Source organism: Branchiostoma floridae, chromosome 12, assembly GCF_000003815.2.
Source record: "Branchiostoma floridae strain S238N-H82 chromosome 12, Bfl_VNyyK, whole genome shotgun sequence".
Lineage (NCBI taxonomy): Eukaryota > Metazoa > Chordata > Leptocardii > Amphioxiformes > Branchiostomatidae > Branchiostoma > Branchiostoma floridae.
In genome coordinates, this window is record NC_049990.1 from 14,589,510 (window position 1) to 14,611,944 (window position 22,435).

General features: G+C 40.0%; 2 protein-coding genes across 6 annotated transcripts in view; both read left to right on the forward strand.

Moving 5' to 3' along the window:
* LOC118427029 (multidrug resistance-associated protein 5-like) overlaps positions 1–85 on the forward strand; it is a 7,919-nt gene extending 7,834 nt beyond the window's left edge. Inside the window, exon 9 of the mRNA XM_035836666.1 lies at positions 68–85. Coding sequence (XP_035692559.1) covers positions 68–85 — 18 coding nt within the window. The remainder of the gene's footprint in view (positions 1–67) is intronic.
* Positions 86–250: 165 nt separating this feature from the next.
* LOC118426876 (multidrug resistance-associated protein 5-like) lies at positions 251–18,749 on the forward strand (the record flags this gene model as incomplete). 5 transcript variants are annotated; one of them, XM_035836442.1, is given in 23 exon segments in its annotated part: positions 251–358; positions 985–1,092; positions 1,804–2,055; positions 2,457–2,528; positions 3,313–3,437; positions 4,311–4,383; positions 5,538–5,741; positions 6,056–6,174; positions 6,323–6,412; positions 7,194–7,318; positions 7,969–8,004; positions 9,096–9,280; positions 10,075–10,351; positions 11,654–11,810; positions 12,425–12,550; positions 13,151–13,337; positions 14,066–14,155; positions 14,599–14,788; positions 15,917–16,076; positions 16,302–16,380; positions 16,960–17,073; positions 17,640–17,804; positions 18,416–18,749. In XM_035836442.1, coding segments are annotated over 23 exon segments (3,144 nt in total), but the record flags the coding sequence as incomplete, so codon positions are not given.
* Positions 18,750–22,435: the final 3,686 nt, after the last annotated feature.

A 22,435-nucleotide genomic window follows, 5' to 3' on the forward strand; every position in this document is an offset into this window, starting at 1 on the left:
AAAGAGCAATAAGTTGTCCATTTCTACAGTTACTCCAAGTTTTGGATCTTTCTCTGTTTTACCCTAGGCCTGTAACTGTTACTGAGACATTCCACATTTTTCTATAAAATCATTCTCTCTTTTTCAAATAAGTAATGTTTAATTCCATGTGCATGTCAGCTTATCAATCAATTGATGCATCAATTGTACTTGATTTACATATGTTTTATAACAAGTGATAACACAATGATCATTGTTTGGAATCCTCTAGGCCTTTACGGTGTTGGCTCTTTTCAATGCCATGCGATTTGCCCTGGCCTCTCTTCCCTTCTGTGTTAAAGCACTAGCTGAGAGCAGAATAGCACTGCAGCGTGTAAAGGTAACTGTGACTGTGAAAATTATCATGATGCTATGTGAAGCCTGGACAGGTTTGATATATTTTGCTGTCTTGCCTACCTTAATAGACCAATTCAAAAAGTCTTGGTTCTTGAAATCTATGAACTCAAGACACTCTGACAGTAATATGAATTCATATAAAACTTAGGCATTTTTTTCCACCTTTAAAACTTTTTACAGTCATGACAACCATGTCATTCAGATCTCAATTTTAGTCACTCTGTTGTTTGCAATGGGCCATAATGAATACCTGCACCAGGCTATCACATTGAAAGAAAGAAAGATCAGAATCGTGTTTCCATGTGTGTATCAACATCTTTGAGGTTCTGGAAGAGGGAAAGACGACAGAATTGCTTATCATTTTTTGTTTGAAGGGATGACCAGTTAAGTACTCAAATTATTTCAGAGTGGAGCATTCCAGACTAAATTAATCATAGGATTAACAGTTACTAGTATCCTACAAATAAAAGAAATGCAAACTTGACTGAAATATACTTTTTTAGGGAATTTTCTACTCTTCCAAGCAAAAAATGATTGTTGGATGCATCATGGAAAGTGTAGAGTGGGGTGGATTGCTCCAGGATTGTAACTGCAAATTTTATCCTACAGGCATTTTCCTTGCTACCAGCCTTTAACTGCATGAACTTTTGTATACGGCCATTACCACACTCTGTAAAAGCTTTTTCTGAGAGTTCGGTGGCGCTGGAAAGGCTCAAGGTAACTAAAGCTTAGAAGCTTAAGAAAGTCTTTAGATCTTTTGTGTGTGGCCAATCAAATAAATAATTCTTAGTCTTTATGCATTTGAGTTATTTATAAGCAAAACATAACTTTCATTTCTTAAAGCTTGATAAATGCATAATAAATACTCTTAAAGCTTGTTTGCATAATGATGCTTGATACTAATTTCCTGTAGATTACATTTTGCCAGGTGATAATTTTTGTGTGGTTAGTTTACAGCATATAATCATATTATGGGACTGAAATTATTAAAATTTCTTAAGGATTAGAAACCTATCTCTCAAAACGATTTTCACTTTTAAGAATTTCTAGAAATTCAAGTCTAAATTTCTTGATTTTCTTGTCATGTTGAGAAAATTCTTACTTCAAGAAAAATGGAATAAGAAAATTGTCCATATTAAAAAAAAATGTCCATATTAAAAAAAATGTGTATAAGAAGAACAAGAAAAATGAGAAAAGGCATTTTTGGTAGTGTATGATGGATTGAACTGACACTAATTGAAACTAAAACATGTTTAGCTAGAAAGGACCTGGTGAGAGATAGAATATATGTCGACAAGATGTTCTGGCGATCAAGCTTTTTCTGATCCATCCCTATAAAGAGTACGATATAATATTAGGTAGATGTATGAATGAAAAGGAGTTGCTGCCTGTCAATGATCTTAAACATTGTCAGACTATTTTTGACAGAGTTTGCTTGAAATGGAGGAAATGAAGCCCTTCACCACCCGACCTTCAGACACCAGAAACAGCATCGAGATCTCGAAAGCGACCTTTGCTTGGGACACCATCAGGAATGAGGACGAAGAGGAACCAGGGAATTCTGGGACTGCACCAGTGACCAATGGGAAGACAGAGAAAGTTCCTCTGACAAAAGATGTTGCAGAATCAGAAGAGGACCTGATGAAAACACTCGTCAACATTGAGCTGGAGCTGCCAAAGGTACATAGTACAAATTTGTTCTTTTGTCCCTTGTTTAGAATAAATGATTGTATTGTGTTCACCTGTGACGTGATCGAATTCAAATTACAATGTTAAGTCAGAATCTCTGTATTGTTTAGTCTGATACAAGCATAATAACACAAACACAGAAAATAATAACACCAAGGAAGGCATTTGCTTATCTTTTCCTGGTTCTGATTGGGTTTTAAGGCCAAAAAGCATAGTCGAAGATTATTTTTGATGATTAACATTACCTATCATGGGGGTAGCAGGCATTTCTGTTCCAATATAAAGGGATGCTTCTGATGGTGTTCAGAATAGAACAGGGGGTTCTATTTCTTCGTTAAGGTGTTCAACAGAGTATCAGCCTATTGTCATTTCTGTATTGTCTTATTCCTCAGGGTACATTGTCAGGTGTGTGTGGGAGTGTTGGCAGTGGGAAGAGTTCTCTCATCTCAGGCATCCTGGGGCAGGTATTTAAAACTACATTCTTCCTTATCATTGACTTTTTAAAAAAGTCAATGATAATGTGACAGCGGTATTACCAAACCTGGTACACTGTATGTTCCAACACATGACTGTAACAAACATTTCATAACATTTGTTAACAAATACTTTAATATAAAAAAGTATTTGTCAACAAATGTTATGAAATGTTTATGTTACAGTCACGTGTTGTAACATACAGTGTACCAGGTTTGGTAATACCCCTGTCACATTATCCATGATCTTCGGGCATATCGATGGAACTCATATTTGAGATCGACAGAGGGTTGCACGTATTTTTCACCTGAAAACCGTCCCTGTCACATATAAGCCATACTTTGTACCTTGTACATTTATTGTGGTACAATAAAATTATTATCATAAGCAAGGCTTGGGCCATTGCTGCAGAATCGTCGTCCGATCGATTTTCACCAAATGTGACGGGTATAAGCACAAGTTTCACTGTTGCAGTTTCTTGACCACATTGTGTTGGGAGTGAAGGTTTATGCTTGTAACGCTAGTTAACCTTTATTTACGGGGTAACCTTTATCCATTGTATTTGACACCAGGGAATTTCAGGATATGAAGTTGTCTGACGGTGGTCTCAAACTGCATTATATTGGAAAAAGAAGCAATTTGAAACCACCGTCCATCTACGCGTTATCCCTAAATATCCTGTTTTAGGTACAACGGATATAGGTTACCCTGCAAATAAAGGTGAACAAGTGTTACCACATGTATGTGTGAGGTTGAAATTTCCCTTTTCTCCAGATGCGTGTACTGGAGGGAACAGTCGGACTGACAGGCAGCATCGCATACGTGGCCCAGCAGGCCTGGATCATGAACGCTTCTGTCAGGGACAACATCCTGTTTGGAGAGGACTATGAGCAACAGAGGTATAGCTGACTGTAGTGTTCTTCCTTTGACCTTGTAGCGTATAGTCATGATCCAAAAAAGCAGCTTTGTTGTCCGTCCATTGTTAACGTTGGGTCAAACCTTGGGCATTTTGTCAGCAGCTACTGGTTATACTTGTCTAGATAAACCGTACATAATTTGTAAAGTACCTACATGTATTACTGTGGTTAGCATTTACCTTGCCTCTGGAACTTGAGAAGTCATGAGTTCAATTCCAATTGTGTCACTCACCCGACATGCACGCTGTCGGAAAGGGTTACAGCCCTTTGGATGAGACATAAAGCTGTTGTCTACTTTTGGTTTGGTTTGGATTGGTTTGGTTATACAGATTTCCATTAGTGACTGATATGTCACTATTCTTCCTGGAGTCCGGGTGATTTGTAGAGAATCACCAATTCTAGACGGAAAGATTTTGCACCATCGCATGCCGCACCATCGCACGTGTGGGGGTTCTTTAACATGCCTTGGGTATGTCTCTCCCCAGATATGGGACCTCCATTTTACGTCCTATTCGAGGAACGGCCCTAGCCGAAGCTATTAGTACTCATTTTCACCTGAGTAAAGTAAGGAAAGTCGTGTAAAGTGCCTTTCCCAAGGGCACAAGATCGGTAAACATGGCAGTCACATTCAAACCCATGACCTCTCGGTCACAGACCGAACACACTGCCACTGGGCTATGCGGTCCCACTTTTAATTGTTCTTGTCTTGAAAGAGCTTGGGGAATTTCAATGAACCATCACTGTTGTAAAAACTGTAGACACAAAGTCTGTCTTCTCTTTCATGAACTGGATAAGATCTAACTCTTTTTACTTTAAATTCACAACCAACTGAAACTGTTCTTGTCTCTCCTGTAGATATGAGGAGACTGTGAGAACCTGCAGCCTGACTCATGACTTCAACGTGCTGCCAGCAGGGGACTTGACAGAGGTATGACAAGGAAGCATTTAGACCGTTGACACTCAAAAAGACGATTCGAATAAACATTAATCCTAATAAAAAATTTTTCTATCCGATCCAAAAATGTGTTCACACTGCTCTTCGGCAATCCGATTAGTGTGCCCTCAGTCTTATCCGAATAAAACATTAGTTGCGTATACTACGTACCAATACGTGGTTACAGGTTGAGGTCATAGGGTAGCGTCATTCTTACAGCTCGAAATGGCGGGAATCAACCAAATTTTGATGCTGTAGTACCTCTGGAGAATGTTTTGTAGTCATGGTCATGAAATGGAACGCAATCGACAGGCCTCGATTGCGAGAAGGCGTCACCGACAAATGCTTGACGTGTGCAGATTGGGCTAGATGTAGTAAAGCTGGTGCACGCTGAGCTTTTTCTGTGTTAAATCCCGCCCCCAGATGGAAATGACAGCTTCGTCTTTTCCGGCGTCCACTTGACGAATGATGAAAATTTCCTTTTCTTTTGATGAGCAAACTCACCTTTGATTACTTGTGTGATAAGTTGCATCCTATCCACTTAAAAGTGAATCCTATCCACTTGGGCATTCACACTGCCGAATCGCACAAATCGGGACTCCCCGCAGCACAGTTTTTATCCCCTTCCCCCAGTTCTATCCACCTCCCCAAGGTAGATTGTGAAGGATTTATTTCGACAAAATCTAAGTGATTTGGGAGCGTTTACACTGCAGAAACTTATTCGAATTGGACCGTTTTATTTGGATAACATATTTTATTCGAATTGTATTTCTGAGTGTGAGTGTGGGTCTTAGTTGTACACACTATGATAGTAGTAACCTGTTAATGCTGGTAAATTAGCCTAACAGATTGCTGGAGTCATCCCATTTATATAAGTGTGGTGGGTTTGATTCTTAAATGTACCTGAGGAGTGGCTGTTTTCAAATACGAGACCTCCACTTAGCATCCCATTCAAGGAACATCCCAAGTTGAAGCCAATTACCCATCTTCACCTGATTGAAGTGAGAAAATAATAAGGTCACAACATCAGGCTTTTGAGTCCTGGGCCTCTTCGTTCTAGGCCAAATGCTCCAACCATTACATCATATGATGCTACCTAAGGTCAAAACAGAGAATAGTTATGCTAGAATAATGTTGTGAAACTCCAGATTGGTGAGAGAGGCATAAACCTGAGTGGAGGACAGAAACAGCGCATCAGTCTGGCCCGGGCTGTCTACAGTAACAGGGACATCTACCTGCTGGACGACCCTCTCAGTGCTGTGGACGCTCACGTGGGACAACACATCTTCCACCACTGCATCATGGGAGCACTGAAGGACAAAACTGTCGTCTTTGTCACTCATCAACTTCAGGTAAAGATTCTAGCCCCTCTATATCCCTTGAACATTTGCTTTTAGTGCCCGTAGGATGGCAATTAAAGTTTTCTTGCTGTTTCTGTGAGCTGATTTTTTAACGGTATATTTTTACATGGTGGGGTTGCTAGTCCTTTCCCTTAAACATGCTCAAGGCAACTCATAAAACCTCAATGTGCTCATAAAACCTCCTTTGCTTCGTTCACTCGGTGGTTTTATTCGGTGGTGTATAGCCAAGGCCCAGGCGTTATGACACCATATACACCTCAGGGCGGGTCATTAACCGTTAATTATACACCTGTTCTATCCCCCAGTACCTGCACCTGTGTGACCAGGTTCTACTGATGAAGGATGGTGGGATAGCAGAGAAGGGTGAACACAGTCAGCTGATGACAGCTGGGGAAGACTACGCCCGGATGATACAGGGCTACATGTAAATCTTGTACCTGTTCTATCTCCCAGTACCTGCACCTGTGTGACCAGGTTCTCCTGATGAAGGATGGTGGGATAGCAGAGAAGGGTGAACACAGTCAGCTGATGACAGCTGGGGAAGACTACGCCCGGATGATACAGGGCTACATGACCTCACACTGTGATGAGGAGACAGGGGAGGAGTCTGATGGAGAGGAAGAGATAGAGCAGCTCAACAACATCAAGGGAGGCAAACTCATGTAAGGATGTCTTTTACTATAGGTTATTGTAAGTCAGCTCTGTTCTTCCCCCCAGTTTGGGTGACTGACAGGCAGACGCATTACAAACATTAAAGCTGGCAGTCCACGTCCACCATTTTTTTCTGAAAATCTGGGGAAGGAATGGCAAGAGCAGGTAGGGAGCACTTCGCAACACAAGTCACTCGCAAGGTTGCACAAGATGTAAGACATAGTGTGGCCACACCTGGCCGTGAGCCGGTTGCGTGCATCTTTCCTTTTGTAAGTTGTAAGTGAGTTGCACGTGTGATCCCTGTGTGATTGCCACGTTACTGTATGCAGGCCCTACTTACACGTGCTGAGTACGTAATTATAAACTATGTACTTGCTGTATGGGGCACGCTCACTCGCCTATTATGACTCGTACAGTAGGCAATATCCACAGCCCAATGGCAGATAGATTTCAACGTGCATGTATATGTCTGCCTGCTCCCAAATTGGTTGGATTCTGATCATGAGTTCGTACGGAGGCGGTACTTACCACTTACGGATCCCAAAAGATTGCCCACGTTTTGGCACGTGGACACCACACAGTTGTAGTACTGTGGGTTGTGCCTTTAGCTTTAGGTAGCAGAACAAAGTATTTATATGCACTACGATACCCTAGGAGTCCATGACACGGGTGCATGAAGTGGGATGACCAGAATTCTTGCATTACTCTTTTTCTCCATTTTCTGCATACATTGAATATGCAAGACAGTTCACATGTACGGTTATACTTGTCTAATAATGTATCTTCTCATAGAAGACAATCATCAAAGGATGCGCAGCGTAAGAAACGCCTGTCTGCTGTAGTTTCTACCACCAGCATCGGTGACAATGGGGAGGTGCTAGTAGTAGAAGAAGAGGAGGAAGAAGAAGATTTATCAGGTATGTGTACAATGTCATGTAGCTTCCACTGAAATGCTGTGATGCTCCAGGAGTGTGATATCCAGAATGTCTGATCTCCCATTAGCAGACAATTTTTTCTTTGCAAAGTCAAGGGTGTCAAGCACACTTTTGTAGGTCATTTTATGTCATACCTGGGCTGCGATAACGTTTGATACGGTTGTTCAGGACCGGGTGATAAAAAGCTGTATTACACAGGCTTCGAAGTCGTATCACAACTATCAGGCTTCCATCAAATAAATCGAACATACAAAAAATGTTCTCTCCCCACACCAAGTGTGGCGCTGTCGAAAATTCGAATACCTGATTCGGACGTTGGAATTTCTCAACTTCTGGCGCATTTTGCATCGAAAGATGTATTTTCTTCGGTGGGTTTGACATAGATAAGATACAACACTGTGTATTCTGCATCATCCTCAGTCCTAGCCCTCCCGCGGGTCGGATCACCCTACGGCCTCCGGGCGATGCTACCCGCGGGAGAGCTGGTACCTTGGGCAGTACGCCATGTTGTATCCTATATTGTATAGAAGGAGAATCACTGGAGGTTTCAACAGATAATTGTAATAAGAATTCATTCATGATACCAAATTGTATTTGATGTCAGTAATGGCGTAATTTCTACTTTGTTATAGGAGACAGCTCTACTGAAAGTATCAACGAACAATATGGTTTGTGTCTTGTAACAGACCAGTAGAGAATGATGTAGTTCACTTTAGGATGTATGCATGGTGATAGATGTTGGTATTGGTTTGGGTTCATTAATCATGTATGATGTTTTAGGTGAAAGGTTTTGAAGTTTGAAAGGCTTGGTTTTTTTTCTCTCACCCACTAATGATACTATTATATTTATACCCTCTGGTGGGAAAATTAGAATCATGTTTGCTGTTTAATAACTTGGCATTTGCGTTGCTGATGACTGTACTCATGAAATCAACACACATTATATTATACCTGGGCTGTATCTATGTTCAATATTGGTGTTCAGACCAGTCTTTAGTGTACGACTCAGGGCTCCATAGTTCGATTCGAACTAATGCCAACAATCTTGCATGCACCGCTGTTGAAAATTTAAACAATTGTTTTTGAACATAAAAGGCATGGCATCGGTTCTTTTGCTCAAATTGACTAATGTTGTTGATCTGATGTGCATTAATGACACGTCTTTTTTTTGGTATTACTATTAGTAAGCAACTTATTTTCCTCTGGTTGGCATGATATGAATAGAATACAACATTGGGTATTCCACTTGATCCCCTATTCCGTAGGCCCTTCCGTGGGTCAGATAACCCTCCGTCCTTCGGGCAATCCGACCCGCAATCGTGCCGTGCCTCGGGTGATACAGAATACCCAGTGTTGTATTCTACGGTATATGATAATATAGTAATTGCTAAAAGACATACCTGGTCAGGGTTCTAGCGAGCGTCCGGCCTTCCTGCCTATTTATTTGCTGCTGGGGATGGACAAAATTTTGCCAATTCCGTCCTCTGTGCTGACAAAAATCAGCATGTAAAAACGTTAGCAAGCTGTGTCTACCAGCAAAATTCGCCCCTGAAAATATAGGAAACAGCATTTCAGAGGGTCTAGATTTCAAAAGTTTCCTTGGAAAACATGCCCTCGGACCCCCTAGGATTGTCGCGCTTTTGACAGGATTTCCATTACAAAGGGACAGAAAAAAATTTCAGGCTGGCTAGAATACCGGGCACTCAGACACGTAATGTTAAGAGTGTATGTATTGAGTATGTTGAAATCTTCTTCACAGGAAGTCTAGTAACAGAGGAGGAGATTGAGAGTGGCAGTATAGGATGGGAAACCTTTAGTGATTACTTCAGGGCAGGAGGAGGATACCTGCTGACTGGGCTGGTCCTGCTCACCTTTGTTCTGTCCGTTGGGGCAATGACCTTTGGTAACTTCTGGCTGAGTCTTTGGCTGAGGCAAGGCAGTGGGGTGAGTTGTCTTGTCGATATGTGATATGAAAGTTACAGACTGGGATGTGTAGTGATTTTGGGGTCCTGATTACCACTAACTACAGGGCTCCAGATACCACCTGCACATGCAGGTTAGTGCAAGTAAAAATTGGAGCTGTGCAGGTATTTCTGGTGTCTACCTGCACCTAACCTGCACTGGTCCATGTACTTGGTTTTATACAATGTGTCCTATGATACTATGTGGATTGTTCCAATGCAGGTTAGGTGCAGGTAGACATCATTGACTGTTACCTCCTATTAAGTATAAAAGAAAAAAAAATAGCAATGGTTCCTCAACAATTTTAGTATGATCCATTCTTCCTGAATTAAGAGTGATGCAGGTAAAAGTTGTCTGGTGCAGGTAATTTTCAATGTTACCCACACCAGTGCAGGTAGGCAGAATAAGTCTTTCGAGCCCTGACTTACAGTAGTTTGCCACTGACCATATATTGTTTATAGATACTAAATTATATACATTGTATACATGTCATGTAAACCTTAAGAAGATGTTTAAAGTATTCCACATGGCTTTTACCTTAAGTTTGTTGTGCAACAGATTTGGCATTCATATATAGTCATATTAAGCTCTTCAATACCCGATAGTCCACAATGTATGAAATGTACATGACATTGTATTACTTGAGAATTTACTGGTAGTTGTGATAAAATTTCTTGTGACTGCTCATTGCAAGTTATTTTTAAAATTAACTCAACCCAGCATAATATTTCAATATTAAATAAAGAACATCTTTTTCTTGCTTTTATTTCCTACAGAACACCACTATAACGGTTGGTAATGAGACAGTTATCAGCACCAGTATTCGACACAATCCCGACCTTCACTTCTACAGTCTGGTTTACGGAATGTCAATCATTCTGGTGTTGGTCACGATCACCATCAAAGGTCTGTCGTTCATGAAGTTCACACTCCGAGCCTCCTCCAATCTTCATGACAAGGTATTCAGGTCTGTCTTCCGCAGCCCGATGTCTTTCTTTGACACAACTCCAACAGGCAGGATCCTGAATCGCTTCTCCAAGGACTTGGATGAAGGTAACGTTGTGCATCTTGAACTGCCACATAATTTTAAAGTGGTGAAGACATAGACCCATCCAATAGATGATGTGAAAGTATCTCATGTAGCTTGTCTTGTGATGGTGCATTGGTGAGTTAAAAGAAATAGCCCTTTGATGCTAAAATTTTAAAAAAGTCAAAGTTCCTTCCCGCGCCTGATGGTGCATAGGGTGGCGCCCATCTACGTTTCAGTAGCCCTGGGCCACAAAACTATCACTACAGCAGGGGGCTAGTCCACTGGTAGTGGTGTGTGTTCAAGTTCCATACTCTTTTCCGAATGCTGAGTGCTAAGCAGAGAAAGCAGCATGTACCGGTATGACTCGACCGGCAAACAAACTCACACCTACCGAATACAAGGCGAACACTGTACCCACTTGGCCATTGCACTGGCCTAGATGCTAGAATGCAATGATCATATTAGTATGGATTATTTACCAAATCTGAAAATAAAAATTTACGACCCTTGGTGGTAAAAGTTAGCATGCATAAACATGCATATACATAATGGTACGTGGTGCAAAAAATCTGTGTGTGATTTTGGGCACACTTTTGAAAGATTAGCTGGCAGGCACAATGGGCGTTACTCAACTGTCAGAGAACGTCATGTTAAGTGCATTTCCAAAGGGTACAAGGCCAGGGGCATGGCGAGTATTAAACTATCATAATGAGCCTCTTGGTTCTGAGCCCAATGGTCTTCCAGTTGTGCCATGCACACCAGTGTCTCCTTTACATAAAAACAAAGGCCCCAAATCAGTTAAAACGGAAATTGTCAATTCACTTTTAACGAAAACATTTTGTTTCAGTCAGTGAGCTCTCTCTGATAAAGTGTGAATGACTTACAATATCTTTCAATGTTTTATCAAATGCCCCTGCAGCTGATTTAGGCACGATCTAGACACGGTTTTTCCCGATATCGGCAAAACAACAACCTCTCGCCGACAGCTTTTTTTCAGCGTCTAGATGGAACTGCAATATCGCCATAAAGATATCGGGAAAATTTCTCCCGAAAGGTCCGGACCATTCGTACGATAGCTTAGCAGGGGTCCCCGATAGCTTAGCAGAGGTCCCCAACAGCTTCCGCGCGCGTGTAGATGTGTCCTGACTTCGGGAAGGCTCATTAGCATACAACGCGGGCTCATTAGGTTATATAGCTGTTTATGACTGCAAGCGCCACGGGTGTCCGGCGGCCAACGTTCCAGATCCCTCCCGACACATCCACAGATATCGGTAAAAACTGTGTATAGATTGGGCCTAAGTCAGTCTTTCCTTAATCTGTTTCAGTGGATGTGCGGCTCCCATTCCAAGCCGAAATGTTTCTCCAGAACTCCTGTCAACTCCTGTTGTCCATCGCTATGGTGGCATACGCGCTTCCGTACTTCCTCATCGCCATCGTACCGCTAACTGTGATCTTCATGTACATCAGGAACCTCTCTGGCAGGTAGGACTGAGCCCACAGTTAGTCCATTTGTGTCATACCTGGGCTGTGATAACGTTTGATATGGATGTTTCAGACTGGGAATTATCTTGGGTTGTCACATGCATATTGGGTTCTTTAGTTATCACAAGGGCTTCCATAGGATAATTCGAATGCACTCCGAGTGCATCGCTGTCAATAATTAGAATACCATATTCTAGCAAAGGAATTGCTGTTGTTATGATTCTTTGTTCAAGGACACAAAGTTTAACTTTTCTCAACTACTGTCAAATTTTGCATTGAAACGTGTGGTTTCTTTGGTGGGTATGACATACATGACAGTCACTGTAAATGATATACAACACGGTGATATTTGCAGTGCGATAGTTATGTTTAGGAATGATTAAGAAAAAACTTTTCAAGATATACAGTATTTATCTTGCTGTATTCTGTGTGGCTGTATACTGTGTGGCAGTAGTACGAGAGCTGATAGCCATAGCACATCTATCATTCCAATGACAATTTGAATGTACAATGTCATTTGTGTCTCTATTATTGCAAAAAGTCACTTGGTCCTAGATTTACATGACATCATGTACCATGAATTTTTACTGAAATGGATACCACTTTACAACCAGTGCCCTGCGTGAACTGAAGAGGTTGGAGAATGTGAGCCGGTCTCCCTGGTTCTGCCATCTGACTGCTACTGTACAAGGTCTGGCCACTATTCATGCTTACAACAAGACAGAGGAGACTGTCAAAAGGTATGTGTAAAATGGCATCACATTTTGAATGTTAAGCTTTTGAATGTTAAGTGTTCAAACAGCGTTCAAATATAGTTCTTGTTTGAGCTTGTCATTGTGAAAGAAATAACGAAAGGAATAGCATCTTTGTATGTATCTCATGATACTGTAAATTCATTTAAGTTTGCAGGAATTTAATTTTGCGGTAGCAGGAAAAAGGTCTTTTCGCAGTGGTTTTAAGTTTGCGGTAGCACCATGAACTGTAGTCTCTTACTGCCATGGAAAAATGTTCACGGTGGTTTAAAAGTTAGCGGTAAAATGGCCACTGCGAAAAACCACGAACATTAAATCACGGTAAAAGTTTCTACATTTATTGTAATATATATCATGACTATAGCATGACTTTTATTCATTTTTCTATCTGTCCCAGATTAAGATACAAAAACCTCATCAACTTCTTGACATGAAAAATTGAAATATTACTGCACCATCCAAAATCTTAATCAAAATACTGAGTGGGACAAACAATAAGTTAAAGCTGGAGAAAGCTCTCGGCTGCTGTTTTGCCGCGATTAGAGTATTCAAAACTCTGTAACATCCATCCTGTCTTTCTTTATTCAGATTCTTAGCCCTGTTGGATAAGAACACAATGATATCTTTTGTGTTCTACTGTGCGATGCGCTGGCTGGCCGTACGACTGGACCTGATCACCATCACCATGTCAACTGTAACAGCTCTACTGGTGGTCGTGACCCATGGTTCTCTGCCACCTGCTCTGGCTGGATTGGCTCTGTCCTCGGTTATACAGGTAAGAAACAAAAGCCTGATACAGTTGGTTAAACAACTTGGTTGAACATTGTTGTGACAATCTCTGATTGGGTACCCTTAAGAGGAGCACCAGAGGCTTCTAGGAGTTTTTATTTTGTGAACAATATATACCAAAAAAAACTTTTTTTCCAGTTGTCCCTCGGATCCACCGTAGTTGTTATTTTTGCTGGTGGTCTAGACTCTAGAATACACTCTGACAGTGCAAGTCATGGACACATCATCAGTGATGAACCTGGGGTCACTGGGTGTTTCGGGTCTTGAATCACCATACTTAGCAGAGTGCCATGGACCAATGCTTGTAACCTTTTACATCTTAAATTTACATATCTGATAGTTTGTGAAAAATGTCTCTGGTATAGATTAAGATGACTCCAGCAGAGATCTTTATGCAATATCAATTTAAAAGTTAAAATTTAAAAAAATGTTGAGATTCTATACCAAAGATCTTGCATGAAATCTTGACATGTTTTGACGTAATCTGGAGATGTAATCAATCTTGCAATCTTAAGATTTTTTTCATCTTCAATGAAGCTATTATGACCCATTGTGTAATGATAGGGAAATTTTTCATAAAATATTGCATAATACTATGTACCTTAAAATATTGCATAATATTATGTACATTTAACCTGTAAATGGTCAAAAGTAAGTCCAAAGTGCTTGGTCCTTGCTGTATTCTTTTTTAAAAATGCCATTGTTTCCTTCCAGATGACAGGGATGTTCCAGTTCACAGTTCGACTGAGTTCAGAAACAGAGGCTCGCTTCACGTCAGTCCAGAGAATTAACAGCTATATCAAGGTTTGTTGCCTGTTGAGTGTTGTGATAATTTTTCCTCATCTCTCTACTTGTGCTAAACGGCAAAATGGCTGACATGTATGTTAACAAGGATTGCTTTGATTTCAACTAGAAAAAAAATTGTGTTGCGAAAATATATAAATACAGGTTGTGTTCATTTCCTACATATTTTTTTATAGTACAAAGTGTTTATATTTTGTTCTGATCTTTGTTTGACAAGTCATGTAGAATTTACAATACAGTAGAAGCCAGTTAACTGCACAATGGATAATCACACATTTCTGTTAATTGCACTGAATCCCAAAATTGCAAACTGGTGTGGTCCAGCTGGATAACTTTGCGTCATTGCACCACCCTGAGAATTTAACAGAATACGCTTGCAAATGGGTTGTGCAATTAGATGGCTTCTACTGTATATGTAACAATTCCTTATCTCACCTTGACAGGGTCTAAAACCAGAAGCACCACTGACCATCAAGAAAACTGCCCCAGCGCAGTCCTGGCCATCCGAGGGTAGTGTTCGGTTCCAGAAGTACAACATGCGTTACCGGGAGGGTCTGCCCTTGGTACTGAAAGATGTGAGCTTCTCCACAAAAACTTCCGAAAAAGTCGGCATTGTGGGAAGAACTGGTTCAGGTATGCTATAACATACTTCAAAGTTAAGCTACAAATAGATTCTATTTGTTTGTTTCTTTATTTTTTCTTTCGTTTTGAGGCTACCAACTTCAACTTGCTGAAGACCTTTGTAGCCTATGTTGGCCGATACGAGACAGAGGTTCGCCAGGCCTCCATCCGGGTGATTTGAAGTGAATCACCAACTCCAGACAGAAGGGTTTGCTCCATCTCACACCGCACCATCGCACGTGTGGGGGTTCTTAAACGTGCATGGGGTGTGGCTCTCCCCATACACGGGACCTCAATATTTGTTTCAAGTATTGAAATTTACCACGTCCACGTTATTGGAAGAATAGACATAACAGTTGACACATAACAAGTGATTGTCACCTTTACAAGATGTCAACCCAGAGACCAGACTGTAAGGTTTGATTGACTCACACCAGGATAAACCCCTACTTTTTTTCCATAAGTGTGGTGTGCTCAAAGTATGCTGCTCTTCTAAAACACAAGACCGCAATTCAATATCCTATCTGAGGGACAGCCCTAAATTATAACTGAATCAAGGTATTGCTTTGGACCTGAGTGAAATAGGGAAAGGTGTGTACGGATCCTTTCCTTATGGCACAAAATTGCATATTAGCAGGTTCAAACTCAGGGCCTCTTGAGTTCTGGGCCAAACAGTTATGCTACACAACCCTAGAAAATTTCACAAGAAAGTCTAAAGGCATTAGTCAGCCTTGATACATTACAAAATGCCATTGTTTTCGCTGCACCCTTTCTTTTGATCCTTCAAAGTTGACTTATGTCAACACAGATGTATTTTTATTTTGTATTGTATATTGTTGGGTAGCAAAGAGGATGTGAAAGTACAATGAAATATAGACTTTTATTAGTCTTGTAAGAGTGCTATGTAACTCATTATCATTCAAAGCAGTCTAAATATTTCGTTAAATTAGAAGCAAACAGGTGTCTGTAGATAAGACAGATTAGTTAAACCTCCTTGTTTTCAATGTTATTTTATGGAAACAACTGTGTCAATTTTTGTTGGCTATCCTTAAGAGTTTGAAGTTTTTGACAACTGAGCAGAAACATGTTAGATTCCGTGTGTCTTCTATCCTAATTACATTCTTCTATTTCCCTTAACAGGTAAGTCATCGCTAGGTGTGGCCCTGTTCCGACTGGTGGAAGCAGCATCAGGGTCCATCAGTATCGATGATGTGGACATTTCTACCATCGGCCTGGAGGACCTGCGCAGCAAGCTGTCAATCATCCCACAGGACCCTGTCTTATTTGTGGGGACTGTCAGGTGGGTGTGGCCAGTCTTCCCTATAATTTTACTAATGATGATATGTAATTGCATATAGCAGACTGCTTTTCTACACAACTTGAAAATTTAGTCGGAAAAGACAAATATTGAGCGCATTTAATTACGGCATTATCTTGTGCAGCAGTTGGTGATGTGTAGTCGATATTACATATTTTATCATTAAGAAAGAGAGGCGTAAATTGAATACTTAATTACTTTTTTCAGGTATAATCTGGATCCGTTTGAGCAGTACAGCGATGACCAAATCTGGAGTGCTCTGGAGAGAACACATATGAAACAAGCAGTATGTACTCTCAATTGATAAAATATCACTAGTCTTTTATCTTATTTTATCCAGCTTGTGACTAGTAACTATTACAGGAATGTTTTCAAGTTCACAAAAGACTCAAGGATACTTCTGCTGTTAGGTCTCCAGAACATTTTTTTTTAATGTAAAATTTTGAAGCAAATGTTCATCCCCTTACTTCAACTTTGTACATCTCAGAATAGAACTGGAGGGGCTGGTTACCATACAAGTAATGTATGTCTTTGAGTAAGAATGTAATATGTTTATTGCAAATTCTTGCCCGAGGACTAATTGCAGGTACAAACAACATCATAAAATAAGGAAAATACAAAGGTGCTAGGAACTACATTCTATGACTATGCTATGCTAATATCTATGGCAATATTTATAAATCCTCTCAGACACAGGTAGCTTCATGTATCTCCCCTTTTCTATTTCCAGGGGGTGGGCACTAATTCTAATCTTACAGGTAGCGGAACGCAGAATAAACATAGTAGTCATGCTAGACTCTGTGACTGTACTAAACACTATGTGTTTACTCGCAAATGTTATATCATTCTCGTTATTTTGCTGTAGATCTCAGGCCTACAGCATCAGCTGGAGGCGCCTGTTGTGGAGAACGGAGACAACTTCTCAGTGGGAGAGAGACAGCTGCTGTGTATGGCCAGGGCACTGCTCAGACACAGCAAGGTCAGGCAGTCAATGTCACACAGTACATGAACATTGCTATATGTTTAGACCTCACATTCTATGCAATTGTACTTATAGGTAAAGTTTCATTCTTATCATCAATCTTCTTTCGTCATCACTTAAAACTAGCAATAGCCTGCATGTATTCTCAATAGTTTTGCAAAGTCTTGTGAACAAATTGATAGATATGTAACTTATTCTGCCCTTATGTAAACATTGATTTAAAATCTGGTAAGTGGTATTTTTAGTGACAAGAAAAATGTAACACTGTCCTAACAGTAAACCCCAATACACCAAATAGCAGTTACTAATAGCAGATACTCGGAAACGGTCCGACATTTCGATTAGCACCTGATCCAGACAACCTTTAGTCAGTGACACTGAGCAGATCTGTTCAAGAGCAGGTTTTGTCCTAACTATGAATTGACATGCAAAGGAGGTGAAGACAAATTTAGATAGTCCATAAGGGAACAAAGTAAGACAAAGTCAAGACAAGGTTGATGCAAATAAGTCATATAGCTCATGTTACTTGGATGTCTAACCTTCATTGATATAAATCCCTATAGATTCTGATGTTGGATGAAGCCACAGCAGCCATTGACCCAGAGACGGACAACCTGATCCAGACAACTATCCGGGAGGCCTTCAGTGACTGCACCATGCTAACCATCGCACACAGACTCAACACCGTACTGACCTGTGACAGGATACTGGTCATGGAGGATGGGGAGGTCAGTAGGGTTGGCTGTCTGAATGCACAATATGTGTTTTTGTGGCATACATGTACATGTTACTTGGTCTAATGGTGTACATGTACTGTACATGTACAATGTAGCATTCCTGGATAGCTTTGCCTTTTGCTTTCACTGCATAAGCCTTTTACTCTTATGTTTCAATGAAGATTCAGTTCATGATCTGATTTATTCCATTCCATTTTCAAGGATGGCCTCTACATTTTTTTTGTTGATAATTGATGCCAGTTTCCTAGTTGAATCAGGGAGTAAAGAAGTTGTTCAGACTTTTTTTCTGTAACAGAGGCTATAAAAAATGTATATACTTTAAATGCAATTAAGTTTGCGGAGATTTAATTTCACGGTAGCGGGAAAATGGACTTTTTGCGGTGGTTCTAATTTTGCGGTAGCACCATGCACTCTAGTCTCATACTGTTATGGAAAAATGTTTGCGGTGGTTTTAAATTTGCGGTGAAGCGGCTGCCGCGAAAACCGCAAACATTAAACCACCGTGAAAGTTTCTGCATTTACGGAAGTATGATATGCTACTTATTTTAGGTAAAGATTTTTATTGCTGATATTTCATGATGTACTGTTGTTTGTACCTCCAGGTGGTAGAGTTTGATTCTCCCAACTCGCTGCTTGCAGACGTCAACTCACACTTTCACGCCATGATGTCAGCGACGGAACTCAGCAATCAGCTACTCAATTAGTCATATTGTCGGTGTATGTCTTCAGATATATGTCATTCAAATTTCTAGTGATGTTACCACACTGCTATTGTTCTCTCTAACATATAACTTTAGTTCACCTTTTTATCAGTATAATCTATATCATATTCCATAGATTTTTAGACAAGGGTATTTTGGAATAATCTATATCATATTCTGTAGATTTGAAAAAAAGGATATTTTGAGATGTCAAGTCAATGGTTTTTAGATAAGAGAAACAGACTACATTATTTTCAGAATATTTCAGCCATTGACTTTATATCCCTAAATATTAAAAGGAACATAATATATTTTACCCCGTAAACAAAGGTAAACTATTGTTACTTTAATACTATATTAGGTGATTTATGTGAAAATTCAGTATTCACCTGCAGTAATAATAAAGATGATAATGTGATATTTGATAAATTACATCAAACCCAATGATTTGTAGCAATATACTTTGTAAGTTAAGAAACCACTTGCCAACTAGGACTGTGCCATCAAGTTGAATTAGCATAAATAAGTATGATAAATTTCAGATATGTTGAAGCCTAAAGATTGCACAAACTAAATGCAGTTGCTTCACTTCTCTCAGCTTGCAACACAGAGACAGTGCAATACAGAATGTGGAATACAGAGTTACAAATATGTTGAATTCTAATGATTGCACCAATTAGATGCAGTTGGTTCATTTCTCTTACAACACAGTGCAGAGACAGTGCAATACAGAATGTGGAATACACAAATGAGAATTTTCATTGTCAAAGGTTTGATGATACATAACATAGAGAGAATACTACTTATGATATGATGAGGAAGCATTTCTGGCAGCGAAATAGTCTGTTACTTTGACAAGGTGTTAAATTTTTAGACGTATTGCCTTTGGTTGGGAGAACGTACAATGTATTACTTTACTAGGTATTTGTAAAGAAATGTGGAAAGTTGATAATATTATGTTTTGTTCACATTGAGCATTAACACTAACTGTTACTGAGTACAAATGGGCAGTCCCTTTTGATCACTACTTAATATGTACATGTACCACTTACTGGTCTCATTTGCTAAATTTAGCTAACACCAGAGCAATACATGACACACATACTTTCATGTTGAATAAACTTCTAAGGTATACACCATTCAAAGGCTCAGATTTTTGCTGGAAATTTCTTTTGATAAAATAGTCACACTCTACCTCATACAGCAATTGTTACTCAAAATTAACACTGTTGTTTTATTTCTGACTAATTTTTCATATGCCAGTATCTCATGAAAGCTGCGTTTAGAATGCCGTACGCACACACATCATCATTGTGTGCTTAACAACTTAGTGAGTAGTGGTGGTTGCGTGATGCATGTATTGCACACAGCCATGTTACATTTGAACTATGGGAAGATTTAAAACCGCCTTAAATAACAGTCAATATCTATCTACAAATCTGCTGACGCAATAAGCTGTAGGCTACAGACGTGATGACTGGTAGGAGGCTTCAACTTCATGGAGGATAGCTTTATTCAGCGGTGCAAGACTGCCGGCTTGGGCATTTAAAAGTATGACAGTATAAATGGCCTTATTTAATCGGAGCGCTCCCTAGCGTGTATTGATATTAATTCATTTTCCCGATGGCCTGATAACTCGCACAATTGATTGGTGACACCGTAAAGCTGATTGGCCATGGCGATTCCAGTTGTTAATACCGTCAGTCATAATCAATAAAGGATTTAATGAATGAATCGCATCATAGGTAACTAATGTCATCAGTCGGGATCTTTCCAATATCCCTTCCTAGCCCTGGCAATGTCCCTGGTACATACAAAAGTGTATGTTACTGCGTATACCATACATAGAATCTGATAAGCCCTAAGCACTTCTTCTGTAGTCGGTATAAAACACGTGTTTGTTTCTAGAACGTTGACGGTGTACGTACACACAGCAAACCTCCACACAGGGTGGCACCTTGTCCTTGTATGAAGCGGCTGCAGTTCTATTAAGAATTGATAGGTAACGCTTTTGATCCATGAACTTGAAGCGGATATAAGAGATGCTTGCAATTCTAATGAAGGATATTAGCCGCTTTTGATACATACACACAAATGTGCCTAATATACAGATATTGCCTGTCCCTGAAACAGCAGTTATTCATCGTTCCCAGTTTCTTTAGAAGGGCCAATCACCCAGTACATGACCGAAATAGTCAGTTCTGTCCTGTCCTTGGTGCTGAATACCATTCACCCACAGACAAAAACACGTTTATCCTTGGCTCTGAATACCATCCATACATATGCTAAGATAACTGCCCTCGATATGTTAAACACCAAACACACACACAGTGTTACACAGACACATAGCGGCATACAACCCCGTCCTTAGTGCTGAACACGTTCACACATATATTTATAATAAAAAAAGTTAAAGTTAAAGTTTGCCCATGCATCTATAGACGCGTAGGGTGGCGCCCATCTCCACTTCGAAGCCCTTGGGCCACACATGTGCAAGCCACTGCAGCAGGGGGCTGGTCCGCTGGTAGTGATGTGTGTTTAACTTCCATACTCTTCCTCTTAAGTGCTGAGTGCTAAGCAGAGAAAACAGCATGTACCATTTTTATAGTCTTTGGTATGGCTCGGCCGGGGATCGAACTCACGACCTACCGAATGCAAGGCGAACACTCTACCCACAAGGCCATTGCACCGGTTACTATTATTTATAATAGTTTAAGCTTATTGCAAGTTCTATCCAGAGGGCTAATTGCAAGTCACAAAAAATGCCAAAAAAGGTAAACGTTATAGTTAGCTAATACTCTAGATAATCTAAAGTCAAACGCTAAACTGCAACTTATTGGGTTTGACTCTGATTTTCTGAGACAGTGGAAGACGAAGGAACCCACCTTTTCTGTAATGCGTGGGATTTTGTTTTATTAACGAAAGTACAAATTACACACACAGTGGTGCCGTACTCAAGCTAAAAGCTTATGTTCACGGCACCACTAACAAAATACAGTGAATGATAGTTATTATTAATACACAAACGTAAAACACAAAAGTACGGAAATCGTCATTATAACATAGATGAAATAATCTAATAAATAATGCTAACATGATGCCAATATTAAACAATACGGTGTTGAAATCATAACAAAAGAAAACTTGCGTTCGGCGACCTCATACCTCCATGAAATATTCAAGCTTTTGGAAATTGTATGCAACAGACTTGCACATTTTCATGATTCATGCATGGTGATGTTCATCATTGACTAACATACACGTCAAGTATGAAATTCCTATCATTAATCATTGAGCAAATATCATTGCAATTTTCGCATATATTATGCAAATCAGTTCCTAATTAGCACATCTGGGTTATATGCAATACCTTAGCATTATCTGTAAAGGAGAGGAGAGGTGAACCCCTAATCAATAATTATATAGTAGCTGTTTCTGACAAGGCATCAATATTGAGAGTTAAAATATTCATTTTTTTTAGTCTGTCAAATAAAAGTAAACGTTGATTAATAAAGTAAGGGCAGTGCAATAGGTAGTGAGAAATGCTTTCGCATCGGCACCCGCAGGTACAGGAAGGATTATCAACTAAGTTACGCACAGATAATCTATAATTTAGGCTGTGGGTGCCGACTCGAAAAGAAAGACACAGGGGTATCTTGGACCGGATCTAAAATAGGTTGGAACAACGGGACGAACAGACTTGATTAAATACTTTTTGAATAGATGAAGGCTCAACGAGCGGATACTTAGATCAAGACAATTCCATTTATGAATTGAATATGGTACAAAAGATCTTAGAAAACGATTGGTAGTACAAACTGGCATTTGAATGTTTAATCTGTTACGAAGGTTGTATGGCGTTGCCTCAGAAACAGCAGGTGGTAACAAGTCAGTTAAGTACTATGGAGCTTGGCCATTGGC